At 42.3% G+C, this 24,276-nt stretch overlaps 5 protein-coding genes across 7 annotated transcripts in view; 2 read left to right on the top strand and 3 right to left on the bottom strand.

Moving 5' to 3' along the window:
* LOC146521266 (uncharacterized) overlaps positions 1-2,601 on the bottom strand; it is a 20,682-nt gene extending 18,081 nt beyond the window's left edge. The window contains exons 1-2 of the mRNA XM_085146935.1: positions 564-2,601; positions 61-250 (exon numbers count right to left, since the gene is read on the bottom strand). Of these exons, the coding sequence (XP_085003061.1) occupies positions 61-250; positions 564-2,050 (1,677 nt within the window). The 5' untranslated portion in view covers positions 2,051-2,601. The remainder of the gene's footprint in view (positions 1-60; positions 251-563) is intronic.
* Positions 1-24,276, top strand: part of LOC146521258 (uncharacterized) — a 153,518-nt gene that overhangs the window by 48,313 nt on the left and 80,929 nt on the right. The window contains exon 1 of one of the 3 annotated variants that reach the window (XM_085155053.1): positions 19,679-19,902. The exons of the other annotated variants lie outside the window; for them this stretch is intronic. Within the exon in view, the coding sequence (XP_085011179.1) occupies positions 19,842-19,902 (61 nt within the window). The 5' untranslated portion in view covers positions 19,679-19,841. Of the gene's footprint in view, positions 1-19,678; positions 19,903-24,276 lie in introns of those variants that run through there. 3 annotated transcript variants of the gene reach the window in all.
* LOC146521260 (polymeric immunoglobulin receptor-like) overlaps positions 1-24,276 on the bottom strand; it is a 525,395-nt gene that overhangs the window by 427,786 nt on the left and 73,333 nt on the right. The gene's annotated exons all lie outside the window — the stretch shown is intronic.
* LOC146521265 (uncharacterized) lies at positions 3,187-6,240 on the bottom strand. Its single transcript, XM_085146925.1, has 3 exons — positions 5,257-6,240; positions 3,896-5,157; positions 3,187-3,199 (listed from the first exon to the last, which is right to left on the bottom strand). Exons 1-3 carry the CDS (start codon positions 6,058-6,060, stop codon positions 3,187-3,189), a joined length of 2,079 nt encoding a protein of 692 aa, XP_085003051.1. The 5' UTR covers positions 6,061-6,240.
* LOC146521264 (uncharacterized) lies at positions 9,082-19,398 on the top strand (the record flags this gene model as incomplete). The annotated part of the gene is made up of 8 exons (XM_085146912.1): positions 9,082-9,385; positions 9,465-9,710; positions 9,797-9,967; positions 10,123-10,224; positions 12,013-12,111; positions 15,270-15,368; positions 16,903-16,989; positions 18,009-19,398. Coding segments are annotated over 8 exons (1,152 nt in total), but the record flags the coding sequence as incomplete, so codon positions are not given.

The following is a 24,276-nucleotide window of genomic DNA, read 5'->3' as shown; positions in this document are numbered from 1 at the left end:
GCCCGTCCTGTAAAATGCTGTGGTGTTTTTAGCCCAGTCCAGTTTATTGTCAATGTGTACTCCAAGGTATTTATAGTCCTCTACAATGTCAAGATTGACCCCCTGGATTGAAACAGGGGTCAAGTGTTTCCTGGTCTTCCTGAACACTATCAATTCCTTGGTCTTTGCCACGTTGAGCTGCAGATGATTCTGCTCACACCACGTGACAAAGGAGTCGACCACAGCCTGATACTCTATCTCATCATCCCTGCTGATGCATCCAACCACCGGAGAGTCATCAGAAAACTTCTGAAGATGGAGGTCTCTGTGCAGTGGCTGAAGTCTGTGGTGTAGAGGGTGAAGAGGAAGGGGGAGAGGACGGTCCCTTGTGGTGCCCCTGTGTTGCTGATTACCTTGTCAGACATGCACTGTGGGAGACGTACATATTGTGGTCTTCCTGTCAGGTAATCAACAATCCAGGACACCAGAGAAGCATCCACCTGCATCGCTGCTAACTTATCACCCAGGAGGGTCGGCCTGGTGGTGTTGAAAGCACTGGAAAAGTAAAAAAACATGACCCTCACAGTGCTCGCCGGCTGGTCCACATGGGTGTAGACACGACTGAGCAGGCGTCCTCAGTTCCGAGACGAGGCTGATAAGCGAACTGAAGGGGATCCAGATGTGGTCTCACTATGGGTTGCAGCTGGTCCAGGATGAGCCTTTCCAGGGTCTTCATGATGTGGGAGGTCAGCATAAACAGTTTATGAGAGACTCCACACAGCTGGGGGGCACAGGCACAGGTCTTGAGGACGAGGGGACTCACTCCGTCTGGTCCAGCAGACTTGCCTGAGTGAAGTCTCCTCATTTGCATCTCAACCTGGTATTGAGTGAAGGTGATGGGTGGGGGAGGGGCGTCAGGAATCTCACAGGAGGCAACAGCACCATGTGAAGAGAGAGGCTGGCACAGTGGTGTGGCTCTGGATTCCAGGCTGACTACAGGTGAGGTTGTGGGGGTGGGAGCAGACACTGTGGAGTCGAATCTATTGAAAAACAGATTCAACTCGTTAGCTCTATTCTCACCTCCCTCAGCTCCCCTGCTGTTGGTTGGCCTGAATCCAGTGATGGTCTTCATGCCCCTCCACACCTCTCTCATCCTGTTCTGCTGGAGTTTCCACTCCAGCTTCCTCCTGTAATTGTCCTTAGCCTCTCTGATCTTGTCCTTTAGTAACACCTGGACCTTCCTCACCTCCTCTTTATTGCCCCCTCTGAAAGCCCTCTTCTTGTTGTTGAGGAGGGCTTTGATGTCCTTAGTCACCCACGGCTTGTTATTTGGGTAACAATGAACAGTCTGAGCTGGAACAATGGAGTCGGTGCAGAAAGTTATGTAGTCTGGGATACACTCAGTAAGCCCATTGATGTCCTCGGCGTGAGGCTCACAGAGTGTTTCCCAGTTGGTCACCTCGAAACAGCCCTGTAGTTCCGCTAAGGCCTCCTCTGACCACCTCCTAACGCTCCTCGTAGTCACAGGTTCCCTCATCACAATTGGCACATAGCGGGGGGTAAGGTGAATCAGATTATGATCTGACCTACCAAGTGGGGGGAGGGAGGAGGAGCTGTATGCATCCTTGACATTAGCATACAGTAGGTCTAGAATTTTTTCTCCCCTGGTCGGACAGTCCACATATTGTCTGAATGTTGGTAGTGTATTGTCCAGTGATACATGGTTGAAGTCACCCGAGATTACAATAAAGGCACTCGGGTGCTGAGTCTGTAACCGGGCTAGGGCAGAGTGGATAGTGTCACATGCAGCTGTGGGGTTAGCAGAGGGAGGAACATAAACAGCCACCAAGATGACGTGAGAGAATTCCCTGGGTAAATAATATGGCCTGAGTCCAACAGCACACAGTTCAATGTCCGGGCAACAAATCCTTTCTTTGATTGATATGTTGGCAGGGTTATACCACCGGTTGTTAACTAAAACAGCAAGCCCACCTTCTTTCCGCTTACCGCTAGCAATGCTGTCCCTGTCCGCCCGAACAGTGTGGAAGCCTTCCACAGGAAGCATTCTCATCGGGAATGTCCTGGTGCATCCATGATTCGGTGAAACACATCAGGCTACACTCTTGGTATTCCCTCTGACTCCGTACCAGTGCTGAGAGCTCGTCAATTTTATTCGATAACGATTGCACATTTCTCATTACTACAGATGGCAGACACGGTTTATACCTCCTCCTCGCTTTGAGCCTCCGCTGTCTCACCGTCTCCTTCTTTCTTCTCTTCTGTCCTTGACCTCTGCATCCCCGATGAGTTTTCCTCCAAATTTCAGCTGGTACTTCTGCGGGTCTGGCCAGCGAGCCGGCCGGCATCAGGGCGATCAGCTGATCTCTGGAGTAAACAGCCCGTGAGTGTAGGAGATGTGCCGCGGTCCCATTCCTTGATAAAAGTAATAGTTCCACGGCCACCAGAAGAACAAAAACTCTCTCAATCCACATGATTGAGTAAAAGATAATAAACGGATGAAAATACAAGTCAGAAAAAAAAGAATACGTGAGAAAACAGAGCTAAACTAAGAGAAAAAGCAGAAGCGACTGTAACAGGCTGCACGCTGGTTGGCGCATGCACACACATCTTGATGTATATCAATATCATCTACAGCTACTCTTAGTACCATTGATCTTAAGTTAGACTCTTTTTCTCCAATTGATCTTTCTGAGTTAACTTCAATAATTACTTCCTCCAAACCATCAATGTGTCTTTTAGACCCCATTCCTACAAAACTGCTCAAAGAAGTCCTGCCATTAATAAATTCTTCGATCTTAAATATGATCAACCTATCTCTAATAACTGGCTATGTACCACAGGCCTTCAAGCTGGCTGTAGTTAAACCTTTACTCTCTCTAGACCCAGCAGTCTTAGCTAATTATAGGCCAATCTCCAACCTTCCTTTCATATCAAAAATCCTTGAAAGAGTAGTTGTCAAACAGCTAACAGATCATCTGCAGAGGAATGGTTTATTTGAAGAGTTTCAGTCAGGTTTCAGAGTTCATCACAGCACAGAAACAGCTTTAGTAAAGGTTACTGTTAGGGAACGGCTGTGTGCAGACAGGAATAGGACCCAAGGTGCAGACACTCGGAGGCAAAACTTAAACTCAAAACCGCTTTAATGTTAAACTCTAATATAACATAACTGGAAATATCAAAATAAACTTACACCGGAGGACTGAAAAACCACACAGCTATATAAACGGTAGATCGCGACAATGACAAACTGAAACACAGGGCTTAAATACATAGAGGGAGCAATCAGGGAATGGACAACAGGAGGGAAACACAGCTGGGGCAAATCAGAACTGACGAGACAAGGAAGCGTAAACTGAACACACTGAGATAAGACAGAGACCTTCAAAGTAAAACAGGAAACACAAAACACAGACTGAACAAAAGACACAGACTCGCATGCAGGCACTACAACAGAGGGAACAGAGATGTGGGACCAGGGCAGACACAGACACTGACTGGACACGGGGATATAGCAGACAGGGGAGACAGCAACTAAGGATTACACAGAGACAAACCATAAGACATGACTCTAACGAAAACCCAAAGACTAGAAATTATAATATAATAAACTCAAAAGCCCTGGGTCAACGACCCAGGCATCCTAACAGTATCCTCCCCTAAAGGGCTGGCTCCCAGACAGCCCAACCCGACACACCAAAACAAAAAACAACCCAACCAGGGTGGGCGGCGGGGGAACAGGATGGAGGGACCGAAACGAAACAAACACACGGAGCCAGAGACAAAAAAATACAGGGAGCAAAAGCCCAAAACAGAACAAAACAACAGCACTGCGGCCCAGCAACAGTCCAAAAGAAAACAGACAAGAAGCCCATGAAAGGCGCAGAGGCCCAGGTACCAGTCTCGAAAAGGTACAGGAGGCTGGCCCGGAGGCAGACGGCACAACAGTCCAAACCCGGGCAGTTCAGGGGGGCGGCCCGGAGGCAGGCGGCCCAAGAGCCAAGAGGACAGTTCAGGGGGCCGGGCAGGCGGGAGGCACCGGCGGCGACGGAGCAGGTCAGGGGGCCGTCCGTGACGGCAATGATGTCCAGTCATCGGCCCGGAACGTGGCCGAACAGGCCGGACAGGACGAGCAGGCCGTGCAGGACGAGCAGGCCGTGCAGGACGAGCAGGCCATGCAGGACCAGATGGCATGGGGACCTCAGGTGCAGACGATAGACGGAGCGAGGCAGGACCAGGCGACGCCGAAGGCGAAGACACGGAGGCCGGACCAGGCGACGCAGAGGCTGAACCTGGACCAGACGAGGGCGAAGACACGGAGGCCGGACCAGGCGACGCAGAGGCTGAAGCTGAACCTGGACCAGACGAGGGCGAAGACACGGAGGCCGGACCAGGCGACGCAGAGGCTGAAGCTGAACCTGGACCAGGCGAGGGCGAAGACTCAGAGGCTGGACCAGGTGAGGGCGAAGACTCGGAGGCTGGACCAGGCGAGGGCGGAGCTGCAGGGAACGGCGTGGGAGCCGCAGGTGGTGGCGCTGCAGGCGATGCAGTTCGCTGGACGGGCCCCTCGGACCCTTCAGCGGGAACAGGAAGCTGGACGGGCCCCTCGGACCCTCCAGCGGGAACAGGAGGCTGGACGGGCCCCTCGGACCCTCCAGCGGAGGCAGGATGCTGGACGGGCCCCTCGGACCCTCCAGCGGGAACAGGCGGCTGAAGCGGTCCCTTGGACCCTCCAGCGGGAACAGGCGGCTGAAGCGGTCCCTCGGACCCTCCAGCGGAGGCAGGCGGCTGAAGCGGTCCCTCGGACCCTCCAGCGGAGGCAGGCGAAGGCTGGACGGGCCCCTCGGACCCCCCAGCAGGAACAGGCGGTGGAGTAAATGACTGAGGTGAGAACTGTGCAGGTGACTGAGCTGATAGGTGAGCTAAAGTCTGAGCTACGGAGAGAAGTTTAATATGTATCGACTGTTGTAAAGATGGTAGAAATGGCGGGTAAGGTGGTGGATCCGCAGTAAGCTGAGCTAGTTCCCCTGAGCCTCCAGAACCTGAAGAAAACTGCTGGACGGGCTCAACTGAGCCTCCAGCGAGGTCAGAAACAGGTGCAGGTACCTGCCGGACACCAGCCACTCCCACCCGAGGAGAAGGTACGGGTACCGGAGCTAACTGGTTCCCGGTCACCCTCACACTGGGAGCCGGGACAGGCACCGTCAATGGCTGGGCAGCTGCTGTCCCCACCCGAGGAGCTGGCATGGATGCAGCGACAGGCAGAGGCTCAGCCGGCCTGGACACCGGAGCAGGGACCAGCTGGACCTCAGCCTCCCTCACCTGAAGCACTGAAACAGGTGCAGGGGAATGCTGGGCCAGCGCTGCGCTGGGAGCAGGAACACAACGGTGCAAAGGAGCAGGCTCAGCAAACACAGACTCCTCTAAAATGTTTTTTAGCTTCCTACCACCACCACGTCTAACAGTCTTAACAGTTTTCACACTCTCAGAATTTACAGTGTGCACATGATTGTCTTTTTCCAGCTCAGAGGGAGCAGAATGAAAACAGTCATTATACCTCACCATGGGGAGTGGCTCAGCAGAGACAGAGTGGCGACCGCGTGAGCGTCGCTTTCTCCGGGAAGTGGGAGGTGGCAAACTGGGCTGCGAATTCTCCAAAAGACCGGGCTGCGATGAGGAAGCAGAGAGTTTGTGAAGCTCAGAACGTGGCAAACCCAAAAACGAAGCGAAGGACTGCAGTGGAGTGAGTCTAACGTCCGGCGTCCAGTAATCCTTCTTCCTCCGCCGCTTAACCCTCTTGTCGGACTGGTAATCCAGGGGTGGAGGCGGAGGTGTAGCGACTGGAGAGAATGAGCATGTGCTCAATCTGATCGCCCGAGGCATAGGCGTCGGCTCGGCCGCAGCCATGGCAGTTTGGAGGCTGCGGGGCCCTCCCCAAGCCAAACGTGAATCATAGAAAGGTGACTCGAGCTCCCGGGCATACTTAGCCTCCTGCCTCACGCTCTCCTTGAGGAAGGCAGAAGCTGCGGGTTGCCGATACCACACGGAGTCTGCTGGGTCCATGTTATGGTCGCGATCTTCTGTTAGGGAACGGCTGTGTGCAGACAGGAATAGGACCCAAGGTGCAGACACTCGGAGGCAAAACTTAAACTCAAAACCGCTTTAATGTTAAACTCTAATATAACATAACTGGAAATATCAAAATAAACTTACACCGGAGGACTGAAAAACCACACAGCTAAATAAACGGTAGATCGCGACAATGACAAACTTCAGCGTAAACTGAACACACTGAGATAAGACAGAGACCTTCAAAGTAAAACAGGAAACACAAAACACAGACTGAACTCACATGCAGGCACTACAACAGAGGGAACAGAGATGTGGGACCAGGGCAGACACAGACACTGACTGGACACGGGGATATAGCAGACAGGGGAGACAGCAACTAAGGATTACACAGAGACAAACCATAAGACATGACTCTAACGAAAACCCAAAGACTAGAAATTATAATATAATAAACTCAAAACCCCTGGGTCAACGACCCAGGCATCCTAACAGTTACAAATGATCTTCTTATGGCCTCTCACAGTGGACTCATCTCTGTGCTTGTCCTGCTAGACCTTAGTGCAGCATTCGATAGTGTTGACCATAATATCCTATTAGAGCGATTAGAACATGCTGTAGGTATTACAGGTATTGTGCTGCAGTGGTTTGTATCATATCTATCTAATAGACTCCAGTTTGTGCATGTAAATGGAGAGTCCTCTTCACACACTGAGGTTAATTATGGAGTTCCACAGGGTTCAGTGCTAGGACCAATTCTGTTTACATTATACATGCTTCCCTTAGGCAGCATCATTAGAAGACATAGTATACATTTTCACTGCTATGCAGATGACACCCAGCTCTATCTGTCCATGAAGCCAGATAACACACACCAATTAGTTAAACTGCAGGAATGTCTTAAAGACATAAAGACCTGGATGGCCACTAACTTTCTGCTTCTTAACTCAGATAAAACTGAGGTTATTGTACTCGGCGCTGAAAAGCTTAGAAATATGGTATCTAAGCAGATTCTTACTCTGGATGGCATTACCTTGGCCTTCAGTAACACTGTGAGGAACCTTGGAGTCATTTTTGACCAGGATATGTCCTTCAATGCACATATTAAAGAAATATGTAAGACTGCTTTCTTCCATTTGCGCAACATCTCTAAAATTATAAATATCCTGTCTCAGAGTGACACTGAAAAACTACTTCATGCATTTATTACTTCCAGCCTGGACTACTGTAATTCATTATTGTCAGGATGTGCAAAAAACTCCCTTAAAAGCCTTCAGTTAATCCAAAATGCTGCAGCAAGAGTCCTGACAGGGACTAGAAAGAGAGAGCAGATTTCTCCTGTTTTGGCTTCCCTTCATTGGCTTCCTGTTAAATCCAGAATTGAATTCAAAATCCTGCTCCTCACATACAAGGTCTTAAATAATCAGGCCCCATCTTATCTTAATGACCTTGTAGTACCATATCACCCTATTAGAGCACTTCGCTCCCGCTCTGCAGGCCTACTTGTTGTTCCTAGAGTATTTAAAAGTAGAATGGGAGGGAGAGCCTTCAGTTTTCAGGCCCCTCTTCTGTGGAACCAGCTTCCAGTTTGGATTCGGGAGACAGACACTATCTCTACTTTTAAGATTAGGCTTAAAACTTTCCTTTTTGCTAAAGCATATAGTTAGGGCTGGACCAGGTGACCCTGAATCCTCCCTTAGTTATGCTGCAATAGATGTAGGCTGCCGGGGGATTCCCATGATGCATTGAGTTTTTCCTTTCCAGTCACCTTTCTCACTCACTATGTGTTAACAGACCTCTCTGCATTGAATCGTATCTGTTATTAACCTCTGTCTCTCTTCCACAGCATGTCTTTGTCCTGTCTTCCTTCTCTCACCCCAACCGGTCGCAGCAGATGGCCGCCCCTCCCTGAGCCTGGTTCTGCTGGAGGTTTCTTCCTGTTAAAAGGAAGTTTTTCCTTCCCACTGTCACCAAAGTGCTTGCTCATAGGGGGTCATATGATTGTTGGGTTTTTCTCTGTATCTATGAAGCGCCTTGAGGCGACTTTTGTTGTGATTTGGCACTATATAAATAAAATTGAATTGAATTGTGTAATTTAAGTGATCTAGGTAGCTCTGTTTTGGAAGTTCAGTTAACGCTAGAAATGTGTTTTGGAATTTGTACGTGCTTTGCCTCTAGGGGCCACCACATATATTTATATATAAACATATATAAATAAAACCACTTTTTTTTACATTACTAATTCCTTTTGTGCATAATTTTATATTGTTGTTAACAGTAAATTAATCAAAGCAACAACAAAACAACCTGAAGAGCCGGTTCTAAAAAGAGCCGGAAATCCCATCACAACTTTATTGCGTGTTTTGTTTGGGTTTCCACCGGCGTAGAATTACCAAAACTAGGAGCAGCATAGCGTAACATATGAAACAGGAAAAGACCGCCGTGGAATCCATTTGTTTCAACAAAGTAACTCTATTCTGAATACTACCTTTTAAATGGTAACTATAACGGAATACAGTTACTCATATTTTGTATTTTAAATACGTAACGCTGGTACATGTATTCCGTTACTCCCCAACACTGACCTCAAATCAACACATTTATGATCACAACAATTACTTTCAGTGCTACTTTTAAGATAAAAATTTTAATAAATTAATTAAATTTGAGTACAGGAACAAGAAGAGTACAAACTGTATGAATATACATATGAGATGTTCCTGTTTTACCATTACATACTTTTCACCTTTTGTTTTTCCAAATTTTCTTGAAATACATTCAATCAAACAGAAAATGAGCAGATATATCAGAGATGAGTTTGTGTGTTTGTCAGCTGTTTGTGTGGAGTTGTTCTTTATGTTCACCTCAAATCAACCTGAGTGTCATTTCTCTTTAGTTCTGATCTCACTGCTGAGCTGCACAACAAACCAAGGTCAGTAACCTTCTTCTGTCACAGTTTAAACCTGATAAATGCTCACTGATATGACCTGATGGGGTTCATGTTTCACAATGTAAAGTCTAACAGATCAGCAGTTTTTCATTTCAACCCTCACAGCTCGTCTGACTGTGAGTCCCAGCAGCTCTCAATTCTTTGAAGGAGACTTTGTGTCTCTGAGCTGTGAGGAGGACGACAGCTCTGCTGGATGGACTCTGAAGAGAAACACAAGCAAACCAAACATCACTCAGTGTGGAGATGGGTGGGGAAAACTAGCTGGTTCTTCATGTAACATCAGATACATGTACCCACTGGACAGTGGAGTTTACTGGTGTGAGTCCAGAGAGGGTCCCATCAGTAACATGGTTAACCTGACAGTCACTGGTAAGCTGAGTGTGTGGAGTTAGTGTTGATGAAGCTGTGTGTAAATGGATGAAATGCTGTAGTTTGTCTCTGTGTTGAGGTGGATCAGTGATCCTGCAGAGTCCTGTCCTCCCTGTGATGGAGGGAGATGACGTCACTCTGCTCTGTAAAACAAAGACCACTCCCTCCAACCTCCCAGCTGCTTTCTATAAAGATGGCTCCCTCATCAGGAAGCAGCCTACAGGTCACATGACCATCCAGCATGTTTCCAGGTCTGATGAAGGCCTCTACAAGTGTGACATCAGCGGTCATGGAGAGTCTCCATCCAGCTGGATCACTGTCACAGGTGACACACTCACCTGTCTGTGTTTCTGCAGCTTTCAACATTCACAATGTGACGACAACTTAATGACTGTGTTTGCTTTATTTTAGGGGAACACACCACCACACCTCCACCTACAACCACACCTCCAACTACATCCACACCTCCTCCTGGTTCCTCTCTCATACCTGTGTTGTCATGTGTTGGATCAGTCTGTGTTGTGGTTCTTCTGGTGTTACTGGTTCTGCTAGTGAGACGATGTGTTCACAGGAAACCTGAAGGTGAGACTCAGACTCCTGAATTTTAAATAAACATTGGGATGTTTTGTGTTTTTGGTCTCTGGATATTTTAACATTTACAAACGGGAAGATGAATATTTCAGTAATTTCATCATCCATTTAGATTCTTAAATGTTTACTTTGGTTTATTTCGACAGATCAAAAAGAAGGCCGACATGACAACAGTGTCATTAAAGACATCATGTACAGTGACATCAAAATATCACATCATCAACAAGAGCCAATCAGTCAAATCAGAGGTAGATTTTTTTTCATTTATTTTTCTTTGGTGGAAATTGGATGGGGAGAGGGAGGGGTTCAAAAACATTAAGCACAAATGTGTATATATACATCTTCTTAGAGTCACGGCTGCTACTAATAAAATAATTATTCTGTCATGATTTTAATTTCTACAACAAAAGGCAAAAATGCTCAGAAATAAAAACAAAATCTATTACATATAATTAATACATCCTGCCAAATGAAAGTTTTTAGGCATCAGGTTACATTTATATTAAATATATTCTAATGAGAAGCCTCGTTATGATTATGATTTTACCACCATCAAATAAAACAGTAGACATAAAAGCTGATTATAGATCTTCTTTTATTGTTGTTGTTCCTTAAGTTGTTTATTGATTTAAAAATATTCCTGAAACATCGAGAGAATATATGATTTATTTACATATTTGGTCGAATGATTTTAAATGTTTTTATTTGAATGTAATTTTTTTCTTTCAATAATTACAGAAAAGTTTTTTTCTCCTACCTCTTCCTTCTTTTTTAAGTTATGTTAGAGCTACGCTGTCCGAAGTTTCTATATCCCATTTGAAACACGAAAACATGACTCTGATTCATGTTAAAGTTCACAGAAGTATCAAAATAACTGCCCAACTGTCTGCCCAGAGGTTACAATATGGCGGCTTAGTGGTCAGATTTACTTTTAGGAAGTGTTTGGTGCAATTTTACAATGTGGGAAAGAAGTGAGGATATTTATTATTATTATTATTAGTTTGGATTATGAGGAAATTTCCTCTGACCTTTGACACTGTTATGTCATGGCCTAGATGAAACCACAATCCAACACAAAAATGACTCCCCCAGTCAAGGACCACAGCAAGTTTTACAGTTTCACAAAAACAAAATGTTTTATTCATCTTTACAGGAACATCAGAGTGGGCACAGCTAACACATGAAAACTTTCTAGAAAGGCTTCCCAACCCACACGCTACAAAAGTGGATTATATACAATATTAATAATCTGTAACAAAACAACGATTTTAGCTCTTCTAGATGCGAAAACTTCATCACACAAGTAAACACAGCCTGATTGGAAACAGGATGTAGGCAGGAACAGCCAGTCTTATAGTCGTCAGCATTCAGTCTTCAACCAATGATCAGCTTCCAACATCATGTGTGGAGGAGTGAATGCAATACACAGAATGATGACATTGGTCATAACACCATTTAAATAATTCAGACTAGGTTTTCGGATGATAGTTAGAGTTACATTTATCTTCAGGAACATCGTTTTTGACTGTTATCATATAATGGAGGTTTATATATGAATATTATAAGGAATTACGAGGACATTACAGACAGCTTGGAAGTATAAAAAGTATGTGCAATCATATTAGTCAGATGTAATTATGTGTGTTTAACTCTGTACTTAGTTGGTGTTGTTCACTGTGAGCTGTTTGTGGTCTGTGGTTAACTGAAGCTAACAGCTCTGCAGTCGTCCAGCATCCTGTTTCTCATTATAGAAACACATGTAGGCAGCAAGTGTTTCACCACAGAGCTGCTGGTTTTCAAAGGAAAAAAATGTAGAGATCGTTTCTAAAAGCTTTAAACTCTGCACACAGACTGTGAATCTCAATGAGATTTCCTACAAATAAAGTCCAGTTAACTGCATTAATTATTACAGTATTATTTTTTTAAAGAATCTTTACTGCCTCATATTTAATAACCACCTACATTTTTAAATTGTAACCAAATTAAATTAGATTTAAAGTTTATAGATAATCCTCTGTGTGTGTTTGATTGTACAGACAGTGACCCAGCTGCTGTTTACTCAGCAGTGAGAACTGGAGACGTCACTTATGGACAAATCACCATCAAAGACAAGAAGAAAAAATCAAAGATGAGAGGTACAGCTGCTCTTCTGTCGTGGTTCAATTCAGCCTGGATCTGAGGCTTTGCTTTAAGCTACGTGCTAACATTAGAATGCTAATGGTACAGTGAGAGAAAGGGAGGGAACCAGTGATGACAGATACTTAGTTACGGAGCCCTGCAAGGGACATGGGAGAAAATAAATTGAAGATGAACTTTTGCGAGATCTCACCAAAGTAAATCAGGAGATATTGTAAAATAGGCCGCATCGTTTGAGGATTTTGTTAAAGTTCATCTTCAGTAATGTCTGAGAGTTTGAAAGATTTGCTTTTACGGGAAAAACCAGATAACTGCACCCTGGGAATTTCACTCAACAACTAAATTAAAAACTGTGACATTTATCAAGAAGGCACTCAGGTCCATTATGTCACGGCTTGCCCCGGCAAACCGTGACATAATGGACCTGAGTGCCTGAAATCCGCGAAGTAGTCAGCTTTATTTTTTTTTACAATCATTATAAATGTTTTAAGGCTGTAAAACCCTCACTACACACTTTATACACTTTTCTCTGACAGGCATGAACATTTACACCCGCCCCACAGCCGCATAACTTCTACTTTCCTTTAGCATGTCCAGAAATCCAACTTTTTGTGCGATGGTTAGCATCTTCCCCTTCCTTTTGTGTGCTACAGCAGGTGCCTTTGATGGTGCAAAACAGTTGGTCGACATGGTTGGGTTTGCTGGGGAGAAAACTTACAAACATACAATACAGTACTTCAGAGTCATTCTGCTAGCGATCTAAGATTTTAAACTGTTGGGCAGTTTTTCTTGGCCTTCACACACTAATTCTGCTACAGTGCCAGACAGGACATACAAAAAAAGGGACCCCTTTAGGCTCCAACTCATCTTTGTCTTTGACGAGGATCACCAGAAAAAAACGATTCTGTCTCTCTCCATGCTTTGAGGAGGCTGACATCATTATTATTATTATTTTTGTGTGTTTGTTGTGTGGGTTCGACTGCTGTCCGAATGTGCTGAATGTCATTCTCAATCTGGTTTGGCCCTTCCTCCCAGTTCTCTATAAGAAAGTACAACACTTTCTGTGGTTTCCTGCCAAATATTAATTCAAAGGGAGAAAGGCGTGGAGGCCTGTGACAAGTCTTTCACTACAAAACAGCTAAGGTCCACCAGGTGATCCTGGGTGATTCATCTTTATGAATTATATATTTTAAGGTCTTATCCAGGTGCTCCACCAGCCTGTTGGTTTGCGGTACATGATAGTCCAAGTAGATTTAACGCTTAGTAATTCATGCAGTTCTTTTAACATGTGAGACATGAACGAGATTGTCACGATTTGTGTGGCTGTCAGTGGCTGGACCCACGTGCAGGACTCGGAGACAAAACATTAACTTAAACGACAGCTTTATTTGCTGGTGAGTCACCCTTGGCGATACATAAACAACAACTTAAACTAACTAGACTGGAGATGCTGAAGGTAGACGACAATGAATACACACACAACAAACGTGGAGGACGCAACAACTGGCAGGGAAAAACACAGGGCTTAAATACATACTGAGGTGATTAGGGAATGTGAAACAGGAGGAGAGCACAGCTGGGACTCATCAGACATGACAAGACAAGGGGAGGCAAAACTCAACACATTGACATAGTACACAGACTTTCAAAGTAAAACAGGAAACTGAACAGACGTGGACTAAACTGGGGGATACAGTGACAGAACAAGAGACACACTGACAGAAATGACTGTATACTAACAGAAGTAACACAGAACCACGACCTAAGAAGGAGAACACAAGAAATGCCAAGGACCTAGGGAGTTAGGAATACTAGTGACAGAAATCAAACCCAAGAGAATCAAAACACATCATGAAATCAAAGATGACTAATACAAACAGAAAAACACTGAGTCACAGACTTAGGACCGTGACAGAGATGCCCTGGTCAGTCAGTCATTTCTTTCAGGATACTCTCTGTACTACACTCTTTGCAGATTTGCTGTGAAGCAGCATTGCTTTGGGACAGTCGCGGTCCTCGCCCTGGGCGAACACTCCCATCTGTTACTGTTGCTATTTTTACCATTTCTTCTTGCAGCAACTGTAACTCACATCATTTCCTTAGGGATTAATAAAGTATTCTGATTCTGATTGTTTCAGGATGACCTGCCATTATCCAATCACACATCTGCTTACCTGTATCCTTTGCTCGTTTCTCTTCCTCTTCTTTTCTCTTTTTTCTAAACTTTTCTTGTCCATCTTCCATTGGTTTTAATTTTGCACTGCAGTATGAACACCTTTAACTCAGGGATCACCACAACATAACCTAACAGACCTACACCTTAGTTCACAGATTCACTTTGTGTAGGGTTTATTTCTGGGATTTCGCACAACCCAGGATTCAAATCATGAATACACAATGGGCTTGGATTGTGCTCTATTTGGCCTATTTAGCCCCCCCCCCTCCCCTTTTGACAGGTTGTGTGTGAGACTTTAAATCATCAAAATGTAAATTATAAATTTTAAATTGTTATTAATCCTTTTACCCCAATTTGTACATTTATTTTCTTACTCTTCTTATATTTATTGTTTGTTTTCTTGCACTGCTGTAACTGGAGCCTCGTTGTCTCGTCTCTCTATATACTGGACTGTATGTAGCAGAGATGACAACAAAGTTTACTTTGACTTCAGCAGCGAGCAGGCGCACCGAGGGCTCTCGCTCACTTTTCGTGTACAGAATTTCGAATAAACATTGGTGGAAATTATAAATCTGTATCATGATGTCTGGTGTTTTCGTGTTTGTTGGTTTCTCCAGCCAGCCATTTGTTTTGTTTTGTTTTGTTTTTTTTGCTGATGCCCGTGATGCCACCTGTGTCGCCAGTATCAAAAACCGCTACTGCTTTGGGATATCATGTTGCATAAAACAAAATGGCATCCCTGTGCACTCTGGTGAAATAGCCTGATGAGGTCCATGCTTAACAATATTTTTTAAATCAGCAACCACAAATTAGTAAAGAACATGTATGAATAAGCATCTTCCTTTCTTTTTAATTATTTTAAACTAAAATCCTTGGAGAAAACATCAACAAATATTACTGCAGCATTAGCAGCGGTTTACATATGATCTCCTCTGCTGTGACCTGAACTGCCTGATGTCCTCCGTGTGTTTAATTGTGCAGACAGTGATCCAGCTGAAGTCTACGCAACAGTGAGAACTGAAGACATCAGTTATGGACCAATCATCATCAAAGACAGGAAGAAAACATCAAAGACTAAAGGTACAGCTGCTCTTCTTTGTCTATATCAAGATTCACTTTTACAGCCAGAAACTGAGGCTTTGCTTTATGTTACAGTGGGTATGAACAGTGTGCTATGAAGATGAAAAGATTTTTGGGATAATAAAAAATGAGACCACAATAAAGGATTTCAAAACTTCCAATCTTCAAATTTAAGTGAAAAACAAACAAAACTTTTACAGCAAAAAAAAGTTATCAATAATGTGAATATTATGAAAATGTACAATAAGCTGGTTGCATAAGTGCGTCCACCCTTAAACTAAAGCTTTGTTGAAGCACCTTTTAATTTAATGAGACCATCCAGACCTAAATCCAAATCTGTGGAGTGACCTGAAGACAGCTGTAAACAAGAGATGTCCTCTCAATCTGACTGTGGGCAAATATTGCAGAGTCAAGATGTGCTGATAGACTCGTGCCCAAGAATACTGTGATTAAAACGTGCTTGAACAAAGTAACTGCGCAGCCATCTTTTTCCATAACAGGTTTGTTTATTTTTCAGTAGAATCGTAGAGGTTAAAGGTCACATTAAAGATGTAAAGATATGAAGTTTTGAAATGGTTTATTGCAGTCTTATTTTTAACCTCCTAAGACCTATGTCATGTATATCATGTATATGTCATATATATATATATATATATATATATATATATATATATTTTTTTTTTTTTTTATATATATATATATATATTTTTTTTTTTTTTTCAGTCATAAATTGATCGATATTTGTCTTTGTGGTAGCTTTATGGAGTCAAAAAACTATTGCAGTGTGTTCACATGTGATGAAAAAACACATGAGCAGTATTCTTTGTTATAATTTTTTATTTTTTTGCATGTAAAGCCACAGCAGATACATCCTGTTGTTGACTGCAGTCAGTCTGACATAGGTGAGACTTCTCACCATTGTTCTGGTTTGGCTAATAATAGTGTTCATGTTTCATGAGAGCATGTTTGCGTTGTGCTCTGTGGTGAAACGTGTCAGTCTGTTTTAACTGCAGATGGCAGCTTTGTGGTCGTCCACACCTTTTACACAGAAACTCGCCCCAGTTCTTTGTATGCAGGCGCTGTTTCACAGCTGAGGTGTTAAGATGAGGAAAAAAGTGTGAAAAGCTGCTGCAGTTTATAAAATGTATCACCAAATGTCTTTGCAATGCTGCATAAAAAAACTAATTAAATGTTTTTCCATTGCTGCCGGGCCATCTCAACGCATCATAACTTCTCCTTCATTTTATCTTCAAATTGGTCTTTCTTATCATCAAAATGAATCAGGAACTGAAGTTTGCGACAGATAAATAAAAAATGTCAGAGTCTGTGAAAAAATGAAGCTGTCCTGTAAAGTAAAATATCTATGCACACTCTAATGAAAAAAACAGTTTTTCTCATTGTAAATGATGATGGTAGAAATGTTCTAAAGGTTTGCATTGTGATTAAATGATCCTGTGGTGTAAATACTGCTGCAGTTGTTCCTGCAGTGTGTTTTAATGTGTTTTAATGTGTTTTAATGTGTTTTATTGTGCAGACAGTGATCCAGCTGCTGTCTACTCAGCAGTGAGAACTGAAGACGTCAGTTATGGACAAATAATCATCAGACCAAAGAAGACCAGAGGTACAGCTGCTGTTTAACTTTTACTTTGGATAGAGACAAGCTAGCTGCTCACACTGTTTACAGCCGTCATGCTAAACTAACATGATGTTTGTCTTACGCTAACTTAACTTAGCATAATCAAAGAAATACAAGACAAACTCAGAGTCAGGAAAAACTAGAGAGGCAAGAAAAATATTGAAAATTATTTTAAAAAATTAAATAAAATGATCATTAAAAAAGCTAATAGCATAATTAAAGGAGGCAGACTGCTCTCAATTCTGTTTCACAGACACAGAAGTCCAAAACACTTGCCAAACATCTGCGAGAAAACATTTGGCTTACATACGTGGACAAAATTGACCCTTCGGTCAATGAAAGAAAAACTCACAGTGGACACAGAAATAACTTTAATCTGACAAAAGTAAAATTCAAGCAAAATAGAAATTCTGTAAATCTTAACCAATGAAAGTCAGACATTGCTTTTCAAACAATGCTTCAACTGAATTATTTAAAAAAACAAATGCATGAAACAGCTTTGGACGTAACATTATAAAGATGAATTCTTGTTCTTTTTGTAAATCTAGAAATGATTTTAATCTGCAGTGATGTAAATGTAGAGACATTTTATCTGTTTTTTCGCATCAGAATTACCATAAAATATTCTCACAGTAAGACATCATTTTCATCCAAGAGCAGCATAAAGATGAAACACATTTAAGAAAGTCAAAATAAATTCTCTACATGTTTATTTAGAAGCCATGCAAAAAATAACCTTCATACTATTGTCTGATTGTCTGTTTACAACCTAAAACACAGTCGGTAGGATCGATTACATCATCTACTTTTCTCACTGACTTCTTAAGAAGCAGTTACAGTGTGAGCAGTGTGGAAGCTCTGTGATTTGTATCTGAGCTGGTTCCCAGTAAAGTCTGAACTGGGACTGTGTGTGATGCAGAGAGGTGGAGATTGGAGGTCTTGATTAACCTACAAAGCTTGTAATCATGTTTCCTGTTGTTTGAACTGTGTGTGTTTGTGTTCAGACTTTAAACCAGAGCCAGACGTCGTCTACTCTTCACTGAAGTAGTCCACCAGTCCAACCACTGACGTCTAGCTGCTGGTCTCCAACTGGTCCCCCCAGCACCTCAGACCAGAGGACATCCACATGTTACAGATTTTTATATGTATTATGTATTTTTATAATTGAATTAGACTCTGATGACCCAGAACTACTTACTGGGAGGGGGTGCTGCTTTGACCTGAAAACTGGAATAAAAGCTTCTGAGGATTTTGGAGATCCTTTGGGAACAACAGGAAGTGGGGTTTATCTAGGCACAAACCCGCTGGAACACAAGCTCAAACTGCACGACAAAACAAGACAAGACAGAGCTCTTTGTCTTTGTGGCTCGTGAGGGAAGTCAGCCCAGGCCTTCACCTGTCCTTAGCCAACTTTGACTAATTCCTTTGCTACTGTCCTTTTTATTATCACATACATGAATATGCAATTGCAAATACACATAACATTCTTAAGCAGGCATATCTGAACATCAGTGTCTGTATTCTATGTGTTTCCAGCTATACCGTATACCACGTACGATCTTTCAATGAACTTAAACTCTGTGTATGAGGTAAGCAGAAAAGTATGGAGGACCACAAGAGCCACGCGCATCGAAATAAAAAATCCTGTGCTTAATTAATGAATTGTAGAATAAAATCTGCATTTGTAAATTCATTTTTGAATTCCAATTTAATAAACTGATTTTTAAAATGCTTTTTAAGTCTTCATTTCAAAAAACATTTTCAAATTCCACTTTAATAATCTGCATTTCAAAATCCATTTCCCTTTCCTGTTCGCTCAGGGATTAACATGTGGATTAGAAGTTGGATTAACAACTTCATTTTAAAAATCCTGCTGCTGTTCAAATTAGCCACACCGTGGGATGTAAGGAGCTCTCTGATTGGTTGGACAGATACAGGCTGTCTGCTTGGAACGAAGAGCCCCACCTCTGACTGAGTGCCTGTTTTCGCAGTCTGACCACCTGTTGAAGGTAACGTGCTAACAAGTTTTCTGCTCCCACATTGGAGCTCCAGGTATTTTTTTTTTTACCTGTTCAAGGCTAGAAGCCCTATTACAGTCCAGTAAAAAAAGAGAAACATTAAAAATAGAGACATTTGAAGCGAAACAATGAACGGAAATAATGGATGAGATTTATAAGATGGAGAAACTGACATTTTTTCTGTGATTTAAAACTGAAGCCTTTGAACTGGAGGAATTTGACACAAAGACATTAATGGAGTCCACTGTAGTGTACCAGGACTATCACCCAATGCATGAGTGTTTGTTATTTATTTATTTTTATTTGTGTGTGTATTTCTTATGTGTCTAATGTTCCTTTTCTGTTCACCCACTATATCAACAATGAAGATGAAAAAATAAAGAGTTAAAAAAACTGTGTTCATAAAAATCTGAAAATGTGTTCCACACAGACCTCAGACACATGAACACATGACACATGAACAAGTTTCAAAGTCTGTGAATTTGTGGTTTGGAACTTGGTTATGGCTGCTTTCAGCCACATTTACAAAAACGTTCCTCCTGTTCTGACTTTCTGATGATAATCTGAGAGAAAGTGCTGAACTCGTGCTCTGAACTGTTACAGGAACAGATGTTGGCAGATGTGTCAGTGACAGAGTTACAGTTAGAGAGGTCAGTGATGAGTTCTAACAGTCAGTGACTTTCAGCTTTATTTAAACCTTAAATTTAATCTGATGTGTTCAGGTTTAAGCTCAGGTTCAGTTATTCAGTGAAAATACCAACAGACTCAGACATTTAGAACAAACTAAGAGTCCGATGAGCAGAAACAGAGAACACGGACATGCCTGCTGTAACTGCGTCACTCTGCTCCACTTTGATGTTTGTCGTGTTCGTCTCTGCAGGTGAGATTTAACTGATAGAAACTGAGTTTATTTCTGAGATAAAGAGTCTCAGTCTGGTTTACATGCTGATAATATTTCTCTAAGAATTAGTTTCTTATTCATTCAGTGTTCGATGCGAGGCTGGGTGAATGTCAGGGACCAAGCAGTAAAGCATAAAGGACACAGGTGTTTTAATTCAAAAAGGGGGTTTTATTGACCCAAAAATATGAAAATATATTTAACAAAGCCAAAACTTAAACAGGCAGACCAATAAAAGAGGTCAACTCAATAGACTAAACTCAAAATAACAAAACAAAACCTCAAACAAACATATGATAAACTGACCTGCTGAAATGACACACGGGGGAACTTAAATACTGGTTTAGCTAAACCAAATGACACACACGGGGGAAAACAAGATGGCTGCCACATAACCAACAAATACAAAACCATTAAACAAACATGAAACACCCCCCAGGCAATGAAGCCTGTGGTTCTATCCAATTAGGCTGTCAGTGGTCAGGTCTCCCAGCCCTTTGCCAGACAGGAGGAGAAGCCAACCCCCATGTAACCACGGTGACTTCTGTTCCCACTTCCGCTAGTCCCTTTATTGTGGCGGGAATGAACCCCATATAACTTCCGGGTCAATCAGCTGCATCTTCCCTACTTCCCCGGCTGCTGTTGTCCCTGTGGTTGGCGTACTTGTCAGATATTGACAAATTTTACATTGCATACTAGTTGACAGCGTGCAATAACCCGGCCGATTCATTCATCTTTACACTACCTCACAATCGACTCAACGGTGAGTTATTTGTTTGTTTTGTTCGGTCGCAATCACTGTAAATGCGGAGCGGCGGTCGCACATCCTAAAATGCCGGTAAGCTGATGCTAGGCTAGCGACAGAAAGTTGAATTACTGGTTTTATTCATTGAATATTGTTGTCTTTGTTTATTCTACTATGGCCGAATTTTGAATTAACGTATCTAGAGTTGAACGAGTGATTTGATTTCTGTAGTTTTGTCCGTTTTGGATGTTTTTTGTTACTTTTCTGATGAAATGCCAAAACGGCCTATGAGATTTTGCATTGAGTTAAAATCCACTTAGATTATTGAATCTGTTGCGCAACATCTGTGATTAGATGAGTTTTGTAAATATATCTGAATAACTGTGGATAATGTTTATTAGCTTTATTGCTGATATACTTTGATGGGACCCATGATAATGTTTTTCTATAATGGTATTTTGAATGAGATTCGTTATAAGAGAAGATGGTTTATTGATTGTTGTATGACACATGGCATTAATTACTTGACTTTGTTATTTATGGAGTTATGTATTTATTTTGTCACAGCAGTAGAATGCTGTTTCATTTTCTTCTGTGAATGATAATTTATGTTTTTGACCTTGTTTAGGTCAGGTTTTTTTTCCCCGCGATCAGTCCTGATCAGCGCGGGATGGCGAGCCACCCGACCACCGCTATGTTGCGGTAGGAATCATAAACCTATGGACTGAATTGCAAAAACTGTTGTCACGTGACCTATCACAGGTCCATGGAACTGAACCAAATCTCATGCTGGACTAAACCTCGTCCCACCTCCTTTGGAACATGATAAGCTGTTTTGTATTGTTAGCATTATTTTGTTTGTGATATATTATACATATATTTTTTTGTATGTATATATATATATATATATATATATATATATATATATATATATATATATATATATATATATATATATATATATATATTTATTTTTGAGCTGTACTTTTGGTTTCCTGTGTTTTCTTCACACACTCAGGCTCCATAGTCGAGACTTCTTCTGAAAGCTCATTGTCTATATAGCTGCAGTCAGGCGCCCTGGTCCTTCAACCGCGTTACACCCAGGTAACTCAAAGATAGAAAGATGTATTAATATAACATAGTGATGGGTAGCTGAGGCCTCGTGAAGCGTTTCAGCACATTCCCCAAACTGTATCAATACTGTGTCGACACAGTGTTGCTGTTTTGCTCCATACTGACACCTGCTGGACCTTAAATATCATTACAGGCAACTTACTTGAGACTCACAACAGACACTGATTCAATGACCAAGTCATACTTGTACACTCTAAGGTATTGTACTGTCCATAAAATCATTTTATATCTTCTATATTACACATATTGTAGACATCTTTAAAATATATTGTGAATGACATTAAGTGAAAATTAAAATGAATGTATTGTGGATGTAATATTACCCATTTGACTCAGAGTTTATTATAAATTTCTATTCAGAAAAATACGTTTATCCTATGTTTTTGCATTTAGTGCTCTGCACTACCCGACTCACTGGACCCTCTACAATTTGCATACCACCACAACAGGTCCACTAATGATGCCATAGCCCTGACACACTGCCCTGTCACACCTGGAGAAGAGAGACGCGTATGTGAGAATGCTGTTTGTACACTACAGCTCAGCATTCAACACCATCGTTCCCTCAAAGCTGGACAGGAAACTGCAGGATCTAGGACTGAGCAGCTCCCTCTGCAGCTGGATCCTTAACTTCCTGTCTGATAGACGCCAAGTGGTCAGACTGGGCAGCATCACCTCATCCCCCATCACACTGAACACTGGTGCACCACAGGGGTGTGTACTGAGCCCTCTCCTGTACTCACTCTACACCTACGACTGCACGGCCACTAGCAACTCCAACATCATTGTGAAGTTTGCGGACGACACTACAGTGGTGGGTCTTTATCACCAACGGTGGTGAGACGGCCTACAGGGAGGAGGTCAGCGCCCTGACCCAGTGGTGTCAAGACAACCATCTCACCCTCAACGTCGCAAAGCTCTCCAGAGAGTAGTGCGGTGTTCTGAACGGATAATTGGAGGTGAGCTTCCCTCCCTCCAGGACATCTACAGGAAGCGGTGCCTGAGGAAAGCGGGGAGGATCATCAAGGACTCCAGTCACCCAGCCATAAACTGTTAAGACTACTTCCATCATTAAGGAGGTTCTGCAGCATCCGGTCCTGTACCAGCAGACTGAGAGAAGCTTTTTCCACCAGGCCATCAGACTGCTGAACACTTCATAGACACCTCACCTTCACTACTGGAACTTCAACATTATGCACTACATACTGTATATGAATGCCACTGTTTTGCACAATATCCAACTACAAACCTCTGTATATTTTATTTTATTTTACTCTATTTAATTTGTAAAATATGTACACGCACACACGCGCACACGTACATATTTAGTATGCACGATCAGTAATATGCATACACTCTTATATTGTACATATATTTATTCATATAATTCTCAGATTTAGCCATTCTTATATTTGCTTGTTCTTATGTTATTGTACTTTGCACACCTCTGTTGCTTGTGAAGCTCGCACACAACAATTTCACTCACATGTGCTGTACCAGCGTACCTGCACATGTGATGTGACAATAAAAGTTATTTGATTTGATTTGATTTGGAAAAATCCAAGCTCAACCTGCCTCAGGGACACTTGATCCAATTCTACACTGCAATAATCCAGTCTATTCTCTGCTGATCTATCACTGATTATGGTTTGGATCAGCCATCAAACAGAACAAGAGCAGACTACAGTGAGGTTTGCAGAACAAATCAAAAGTCAGGAAATGAGCAACCAACATCACTGCAGACCCAGTATTTCTATTCTATTCTATTCTATTCTATTCTATACTATTCTATACTCTGGACACAAACTGTTCCAACTCTGTTCCCCTCTGGTAGGTGCTACAGAGCACTGTACGCCAAAACAAGCTAATATCTCTACAGTTTCTTCTTTTCCACAGGCTGATAAACACATTGGACACTTACATAATATGTATACCTAAAACATCCACCATACCAGCTGCAGAATCAAAGCATGCTATGCAGTTAGGTCCATATATATCTGTACACTCACAAGTTTTCAACTGTTTACTGAAACATTCCACTTGTAGTTATACAGTGAAAATAAATATAATGTGTAGACTCTCAGCTTCTATTTGAGGGTATCCACATATCATGAATGCTCTTTATGGCCTAAACGAGAGGCCTCGAAAATCGAGAGCCTCCCTTCACAGACTGATGAGGAAGCTGCCTCTCGAGGTGAAGCAGGGTCCAGTTCAGGGAACTCTACCTTGGAAGTTAAGATTTTATTTTGATTTTTGCTCTTTTTTGATGAAACTTTTTGTCATAAGTTGTATGTTTAGTAATTATAAGGGTGTGCAGGCAGCAAACCTAACTGTGCATTATAGTCATAGAAAATACAATCTAGATGAGTGGCAGGTTAATAAAAATTTTGTCAATTAATATCAATGGCTTACATAGTCCTGTGAAAAGGTGGAAAGCCTTATCCAAGTTTAAAAGGGACAAAGCCCAAATTGTTCTG

Source organism: Neolamprologus multifasciatus, chromosome 3, assembly GCF_963576455.1.
Source record: "Neolamprologus multifasciatus chromosome 3, fNeoMul1.2, whole genome shotgun sequence".
Lineage (NCBI taxonomy): Eukaryota > Metazoa > Chordata > Actinopteri > Cichliformes > Cichlidae > Neolamprologus > Neolamprologus multifasciatus.
This window is presented reverse-complemented; position numbering and strand designations above follow the sequence as displayed.